The 9,382-nt window shown below is 36.2% G+C and overlaps 1 protein-coding gene across 1 annotated transcript; it reads left to right on the top strand.

Annotated features, from left to right (window-relative positions):
- Window positions 1-695: 695 nt before the first annotated feature.
- LOC107024259 (F-box/kelch-repeat protein At1g16250) lies at window positions 696-9,382 on the top strand. Its single transcript, XM_015225197.2, has 3 exons — window positions 696-983; window positions 2,064-2,639; window positions 8,369-9,382. Coding segments are annotated over exons 1-3 (1,149 nt in total). The 5' UTR covers window positions 696-981; the 3' UTR covers window positions 8,940-9,382.

Genomic DNA, 9,382 nt, shown 5'->3' with positions numbered 1-9,382 from the left:
CTTATGGTCTCGTTAGTTTTGAATTTGATTAAAATATCATGTCACAAGATATTTGATATGTATTTAGGCCTTAATATGAAAAACTTTTGACTTGTATTTGATGGAAATAAATTTATTTAATTATGTAATTCAAATTAATTATTCAATTCAAATAAATATGGATTAAAAATAAATTTTATACATGAATTTATTCAATAAATTTTATGTGCCTACAAAAATATAAATAATTTTTAAGTAAAATTTATACCATCAAACAAACAAAATATATATTTATAACAAACTTAAAGTTTTGAAATTTCCTATTTCCTTTAGGGGTCGTTTGATGTGAGAGATAAAAACAAATAGTTTTGAGGTAAAAAAATAATCGTAGGATAAATTTTTGATGTGTCATGTTTCATATAACTTATCCTACCATTTATATTATAGTAATGAAATAAGTTATCTCAAAATAATATCTTGGCATAACTTGTTCTCAGTCAAACAACCCCTTAATGTTATCTTATTCCACTTGAGAAATCAAATAAATTAATTCAAAAAATTATAATTTCAAAATAACAAATTTCACACAATAAATAACGTCTTATATTATTTTAGGTCAAACACTCAACACTATATTCACATTGCAAGTGAAATTACAGGGGTTACTAAGTTATAGTTTCATCAAATATATGCATTCATTTGAGAATTACTAGAAGTTATTGAGCCGGCTTTGCAAAATGGTACAAGTTGAGGCTTTCCTTCTCATTTTGTTTAAAATTGTCGTAAAAATGTTCTCAGAATAGTCTGGATAAACCCAATCAAATTGTTAAGCCCTCTTTCACTTTCTATAATTTCCACAAGATAATCGGCCGTCGTTCTCTTGGAGTCGCCAGAAGTTTTACTCGGATGCAGCATCACTTCAACAATCCTTTGGACTAGCTGAATTTCATGACCGATTCCCAGTATCTGGAATTTTCAAGCTCTTAGAGAGTGACCTTATTAATGTAAGCAAGTCTCCATTTCATCATTTTGTGTTTGATTTTTGGCTTTGATTATTTCCATTACAATAAAGGGTAGCCTTGCGAAGATTGTTAGAATGGGTTTACACCAATTGGGTCAAAGAACGAGATATCTAAAATTCATTTTATTGATGGATTGTCATTTTATGTTTGTGGTGTTGTCTTGGTCAGAGAGGAATTTAGGATTTGTATACAACATTGATGCACAACTAAAACAACAAAAAAAATAGTTTAAGTGGGAATTGATTGCTAGTTTTTTATGTAAATAACTCAACATTTAACCAGGATCGCCATTTTTCCTTCGTGTAGGATGGGTGCATAATTATTTACCAATTCTAGAAATATATACATAAAATACCTAGTTTAGGAGAGACCACGGGTTCACTTGCCCCAAATTTTAGTGCATAAACTCACCCCTTGTCTTGGTGCATGATCATGAAAACTAGGTGCTTTATTATCTGAGTTTTATGTTTTGGATTCTCTCTTGAAGGGAAATGTGGTATCTGTTTTAATCCCCTTGATGACATTGAGGTACATGAACTAGGGTTTGCTCGAAACATATGTTTTTGGGGAACAGTAGAGGTCATAGAAAAGAAAGCAAAGCTGGGATATTGTCAAAATCAGCAATTGCTTGTTTAAGACAAATTGTTGGCTTGAAGTAGCTCAAATCCTGGAGCTCCTTTTTGCTATAACCCATCTTTCTATTCTTATCCGTTCTTTTCTTCTACTTTTTTGTGTGTACTATTCAGTCACTTCCTTTTCTCTTCTTCCATTATTTCAGTTGAGGAGAAATTGCTGTCTGTAGTACTTTGGAATGCAGTACTTTATTGCCGTGCTTTTTCTTCCATTGTGCCCCTTGTTATGGGTTCTTAAGCCCAAAAATCATTCCTTAACCTGTTAAATTTCTTGTACTTACATGGGGCCAAGTGCTAATGAACTACATGTACTAAAAACTTCCATACATCTCTTGTTGTGACATTCCAAATCCTGAACTCTGCATCTGCATTCTTTTTCATCCACCTGTATTTCATACTGTTAAGTCATTTACAAAGTAATTTTCTGCAGGGAGACGATTGATCAACCACTAATACCTGGACTACCAGATGATTTGGCATTGAGATGTCTAGCAATGATATCACACGGATATCATGGCATTCTTGAAACAGTAAGTAGGCGATGGAGGAAGCTATTCCATAGTGCAGAATATTCCAATTATAAAGCTAGAGAAGGTTGGTCTGGAAACTGGTTATTTGTTCTGACTGGAGGATCTGAGAATCAATGGGTTGCTTATGATCCTGAAGCTGATAGGTGGCACCCTCTGCCTAGGATACCCACGAGCCACCCTGACCAAGAGCACCTTGGTTTCTCATGTGCCTGTGTCTTGAATAAATTTCTTCTGATTGGCGGCACATATGGAGCACGTGATCAAGTAATTCCCCATCAAACAGCCCTGACGACAAATGAAGTTTTCCAATTTGATCCTTTCAGAAAAGAGTGGAGAAATGTTGCAAGTATGAGAACAGCACGTTCTAACTTTGCCTGCAGTGTTGTCTCTGGTAAGGTTTATGTAGCTGGAGGGCGCAACACATCATCGGGAGGAGGACTTGTTCTTGCTGAAGTTTATAATCCACTGACAGACAAGTATGTTTTTAGAAAATTATGGTATATTTTTTTGAGCAAGCATTCCTTTATGAATTTTAAGTATAAAAGGAAATATGGCTTTTTGAATACAGGACTGATCTTAGATTGGGGTATATAAGTAGTTTATCATGCTATTATTTGGATCACAAGTTATCCAATTGTTGTCGAGATTGTTAAATTTATCTTAGGGACTTGGATATGAAATATAGCAGAATATACGGAGTATGGGAATGCCATGTGAATGTTTATCTGGATGTGTGCTGCTTCTAAGTAAAATACCTGTTTGTGTTGAGTGTTGACAGAGCTGTTAAAATACGATCCTTTTATTCTTGAGCTGAGTACTGTGTCTTCAAGCAATGAATCTTAGATCTCAAAATGGAATTGCAAGCATACTGACAATGATTTATGAACCAGACTATTTAACTTCTTATTCTCTTGTTTCTGCGTGTTTTAAGTTTTTCATATCAACATATATCATTTTTTTAGTTGTGTAAGGTAGTACATATTAGAATCAGCGACAAGTTCGTCTTGTGAAGTAATTGCAACGGTGTTGCCATACGAAAGGTGTAGTGACCCCAAAGAGTCAACGATGGCATCAGTGTTGTTTGCAATAGCTATGTTGCACCAATAATAAAGTAAAAGATGTATATTTTTATTTAATACTAATTACAGATTCCGATTTGCTCTCGAAAATTCTACCATTAGGTTCATTCCTTTCTTCCCATATAATCCACCATGTATATTCTAAGTTTTCCTTGCCCCCCAAAATACTAAATAAGAAGCTACAGATGTGAGACGTGAATTGTCTGGGAAGAATAAGGTGATTCACATCTTCATAATGCTTATGACATAGAACACACCTACTATGAACGTTGACTCCCCTTTTTGAAGGTTTTCATGTGTAAGACAGGCCCTTCTAGCAACTAACCAAGTAAACAGTTGACTTTCATGGGAGCTTTGTTCTGTTGAATGAAAAGGGGATAGGGAGATTGTGCCAGGTAATGGGAGTAATCTGAGAGATGTTGTGATTTTGGGTACTGTAGGTGTATAAAGATTAATGAGGTTAAGCTATTCCTAGGATGAACATGGGAAGAATGATTGGGGAGACGAGATTCCAGTGGAGTTCTTGAAGAACACAGGTAAGACGAGAAGGTTTGGAATGGCTGATGGGGGCTGTTCATATCATTTTAAGACTACAAAATGCTTGAAAAGTGGGGGGTGGAGTACAATGATCCTGTTGTACTAAAACAAGGGTGAGATTCATAACTACAAGCTGATATTCAAGGGGTATTAAGCTGCTTAGCCACACTATGAAAGTTTTGGAAAGGGTGATGGAGATGAAGATGAGGAGGGGTGTGTCTATTTTCGAGAACCGGTTCGGATTCATATTGGATGATCGACTATAGAAAGCATTCATGTTGTGAGGAGACTGGGGGAGAGTAAATGGAGAGAAAGAGGGACTTACATATGATATTCATTGACCTAGAAAATGTATATGATAAAGTCGGGGAGGTCCTATGGAGATGCCTTAAGGCTGGAGGTGTATCAATGGCATACATTGGGGTGATGAAGGACATTACGATAGAGCCAAGCCCCGGGTAAGAGCAATGGAAAGAGACTCAGAGTAACACACGAGGATCTTAATACAAGCACTCCACAAATGCTTCCAGGCACATTTTTAATGACCCTTAATTGAGGAGTCCCTTCTGGACCCAGCCTCTCCCCTCTCTGGTAGACTTCCTCCATCGGAGCAGCCATCTAGATACCACCTTTTTTCATGGACAACAAAATCCTCTTTCGCCTTGGGGCCAAATCTTATGAATCACAGAATCTAAATCCAAACCAGGGATTTGGTATGATTGAATCAGAAGTGCATGATACTACATGAGCAAACTGATACTCAGCAAGGGAGCCATGTCTTGGATATGCAAAAGGCTCAGGGAGGCATCGGAGAACAAAGGAAAGACCTTCAAGTCTTGGAAATGCAAAGATAACACAACCAACATTTTCTTAACACAAAAGTTCAATCAATATGGAAGATTTGTCTCAGTAATTACTGTTAAAGGAAATGTCAGAGCAGCAATTATCCTGTCAGTGAACACATTCAATGAGGGGTGGAATGTTCTAATAGCAAAACAGAAAATTTCATTGATGGAAATAGTACAAAATTAATCACAAACAAGCAACCTAGACTCCTTAACCAAATCAGATGGGGGAAGAGCTACAAAGAGATGTTTTTAAAGAACAAATGGACTAAGAGAGACATAGGAAAAAGGCATGCTGGACAGATTGCTTAGTGGGGAGCTTTGCAAGAGCTGAAGACGCTCCAACTTGTAATGACATCACAAGATGGGCTCAGCAAACTTGGAATGGAGCCCAAGGAGACATAAAAAAGGAGAATAGAGAGGGTATCTGCTCGCGCCGCACTTTTGGGGTTGAAGTTCCCACGTCTGCTCCTCTCTAGCTTCATGCCATTGAAGCGCAGGTCCTTCGCATCACGTCACCGCTTAAAAAGGTGGAGCACCCACTTTTCTCAACATTGATGTTTCCTTTTTCATTCCTTAAAACAAATAATGGAAATTCCCAACCAATTATTACATGAACCATCACTATTCAACTATCCTCCTATAAAGATTTATTGGTCATTTGGGCCCTATTGGACAAAGTTATTGATATCATCCTAGCATTTAGTTTAAGTTTTCTTATCTATATGTAGCAATAGTAAAATTGTGTCCTCCATTCAAATTGGTTCTTACAAAATACCCTTACCTGGCAATAGTCGAATCTCTTTACTTTGCAACTTTATCCTTATGTCTTGGTTTCACAATGATTTTAGTTCCTATTTAATCCCTCTTGTGTCGTGTTGTTAGGCATTTTCCCTATCCATGTAGTCTCTTGCCTACGACGACTTATTTGAATTTTATGCCTCATGGACTAGTATCTACCCTTTGTAACACCACTTTAGGGTGCCTATACAACAATAGCATACAAGTGTTATCAAAAGAAAAAAAGCTCTAAAGTTTGTTACGGGAGAAACAAATACAATTATATATGTTTAGTCCTAGACTAATAAGTATAGGCGTGAATGACAAATATAAGAACAAAGAAACTGGAAAAAAAATACGATAAAATGAAATATCAATTGCTTAGTGTCTCCTTTTCACAAGAGGTTCATTGGCAAAGAGAAGTATGTCTTAGAACATTGATGACGAAACTAAAATGTACTTCAAGTGAGGCAAAGCGTTCAACATGTTTTGAGCCTCACTTCGGGCTTAAGCGCGCATTTGACAATACTACAACATACTCAATGTCATCCCCCAAATGGGGTCTGGGAGGGTAGAGTATACGCAAATTTTATTCCTGCCTCGTGGAGGTATAGAGGTTGTTTCCGAAAGACTCTCGGCTCAAGTGCAACAGATTAAAGTATTTATGAAAAAGAATGTGACAGTGAAGAAAACATGTCAATTAATAAGGAAAGCAACACATGGCATTCAATGAAAAGAAAGAGTAACAACAATGAAATGATTCAGTAATTGAAAAGGAAATATATAAGACTAATAATACAACAAACACGGTTCGATATAGGTTTCTAAATGGGTTAACCGATAACCCATTAAGAATATAATAAATTACTATTTTAATTTTTAGTCATACATAGATATCAAACAAAAAATAATAATATTAATATAATTAATATATATGGACCTTACACAATTAACATTACTCAACTCTGGCCTCTGAATTTACCTTTTAGGTTTTAGTATTACTTTAGTCTTTATTGTTGCAATTTAGTCTGATTTGCTTGTTTCGATGTATGCCTGTGTGCGTAAAATTATTGGACAAATCATATATTTGTTTTGAAAGTATATTCTTATCAGTTAAAATCGAAAGCTGATAACAAATATCTTATTGGTTCGGTTTTTGGTTTAACATATTTAAAAATCGATAAATCGAACCAATAATACTTAAAATCGAGCCGAATCGATTGATACACACTCCTAATCCGCGACCTCCACCTGTTTGGGGTGCTAATTCGATGGATCAATTTCTTACTCACACCCGTTAATAAGGTGGGAATCATTGTTTTTACTCCCTTCTTGGAAATGATGTGATGGAAGTTGGAACCAATTGCTCTCAATTATCACCTTCGTGTAGTTCACTAAACAATTTTACATGTTAGGATTTCTAGATTTGTTGCAACTTCCTGGTTAGTTGCCAATTTTGAGAATTTATTTTTCCAGTCAAAATGAATCTACATTGTTCCATTACATTTCCTTGTCAAATTATTTTCTATGGGAGTATCCATGTAACTTATAGTTTTGTTCATGGAAATTTAATTTTGCAACTTTTCAAAATCAACATCAACAATAACATACCCAGTGGAATCCCATAGGTGGGAGGACAGATTATACCCCTACCTCTTGGAGGTTAGGAGACTATTCCGGGAGGACCCTCGGCCCGAGTATAACATATTAGAATAATGAAAAGGAAAACGACAGTGAAGAAACAAAACAGCTAAAGGAAACAAGAGCAACACAAAATAATGCGATAAGCTAAACGGAATAAACATATGATGATGGAATCAAAAACAGAACAACTACAAGAAAACAGCTGAACCCCTCAAAAATCAAGACAACACTCCACACCTACTAACCTTCTTCCCTAATGTGCAACCTCCACACCCTACAAGGTCATAGTTTATATATGGTAGAATTTTTTTCCTTTATGTGCATTCCAATTTCATATTTCTTAGCAAGTATGTATGTTTCATTTTATGTAACACTATTTCCTTATTAATCTATCCAAAAAAAAAAAGAGAAGGGAAAAGACATCAAGTTGCATCCTAAACTTGTCCGAAAAAGTCACTCACACACTCATACTTTACGGGTGATCTTTTACCCTTCTATACTTGTTTAAAATGTAATTATTACCACCCAAAATGCTGATGTGGCAGGTGCGTGTGAATCACCCTGTACCATGGGACAGGCTTTGTATGTTTTAGGGCGAAAATAACACCACTTCAAATAAGGATTGGGTGTGGGTGTGTGTAGGTCACCCGTAAAGTACTAGTGTGTTAGTGACTTTTCCGGACAACTTTAGGGTGCAGCCCGTCTTTCCAAAGTTGGAAAAAATTTAACTTTTAACTTCTCAAATTATCTTTATTCTTTAATGACATCATCTTATAGCCGTGGAAACCTCATGGCATGTTAAAGAACATAAGTTCCAAAAGTCAGTCTTAAATCTCTCAAAAGTCGTCATATAAATTGAAATGTGCATACTATTTTTGAGAGAAAACAGTACTTCCATCAATCTTTTAAGCAGCAATAAACTTTATAAGAAAAGCTTTTAAGAGGCATATGCGACATATACTATATTTATGAAATGAAAAATACTTCCCAATTTAAAAGTAAAATAAGAAGAAAAGGTTAATGAAAGTATAAGGGTGATGAAAACATGGACTCAAAAATGTGTATCAGTGGAACGTTTATATCCAGTGGAAATAAATTTTGATGCTTTGACTACATGTGCCGTTGGGTCGTAGTTCTTTAGAAACTTATGTACCTTGTTAATTTATCTTGGAAACGATTCCTTGTTGCTTCTAACTTCTACTCCGTTTTTCTCTTTGAAGCAAAAGGATGGTCTGATATTTAATTTGACAGAATTTTAAGAGAGAAGAATGTTTATGTTTTATCCTATACTGTTTTTCTTAATATTTTAAAATGTTGCAGGTGGGAAGACCTACCACCTCTGCCAAGTCCCCAGATGGATTGCATAGGCCTACCATACAATGGTAAATTTTATGTTTTAACGGACCTTGTTGGGCTGTTAGAGCAGGAGACATCTGTTGTTTTTGATCCATCCGATGAAACATGGCTAAGTGTAAATGATACTTGGCCGTTTTCAAGGGCCATGCATTTGGGAATTCAGGTACTTGATGGTGGTCATATATGCACAGTTGTAGATTGGGGTGGGAGCGCCATTGAAACTAGGGATGTCGATAACACGGAGTGGCATCGTAGAGGTCTGGTACCTCCTGTGGTTCTATCTGACCATCCCCGGCCTCTAGAGGTCTTTGATTATGGATTTGTTGCACTGAGAAATGAAATTTATGTTTTGGGAGGAAGAGTGCTGCGATGGGAGGAATCTGGGACCGGGAAGTTTAACATTGTGAAGTTGAGCACAGTTAGAGTGTGCAACCCACTGAGTTTACCTTTAAGGTGGAGGGAGATTAGACCAATGTGTGAGCCTGCATTTGGCTCCATACTAGGTTGTGCATCCATGGAAACAAGATCTTTGTGATTTAAGGTTCTGTGTCCTATATGCTGCTGTTATGTTGTAAAAATGACTACATTGCAACCTTGCTCTAATAATAGGCTAAGAAAGTTATCATCAATGGAGATTATCATTGGTGGAATTAAATTCTGACTGGTGCGAGTGAAGTGGATCTAGAACGTTGAGGAAAAGCTGCTAGCGTTGAGTCGAATTCTGCAACAATTGACAGGCGTGACAAAGTTCCAGGAAGATTGTGGTAGATTATTCAAACAGCACATTATGAAATCACTAACATTTATAAATGCTCTAAGTTCCATTCCCGTGGTTCTTTTTCCTGTTTCCAAAGGAATGTCTCTTCCAAACTCAATATACTGAGTTTCTTCTGTTGTTTTGAATTACCTCTACTGGCTTTCTTTCGCAGTTCTTGAATTTCACTTATGATACTTAATCTGCTCATCTTTAATACTTTA

The sequence above is a fragment of the Solanum pennellii genome, chromosome 7 (genome assembly GCF_001406875.1).
Source record: "Solanum pennellii chromosome 7, SPENNV200".
Classification (NCBI taxonomy): Eukaryota; Viridiplantae; Streptophyta; class Magnoliopsida; order Solanales; family Solanaceae; genus Solanum; species Solanum pennellii.
The sequence above is the reverse complement of the archived record's forward strand: the minus strand, read 5'-3'. Positions and strand labels throughout refer to the sequence as shown.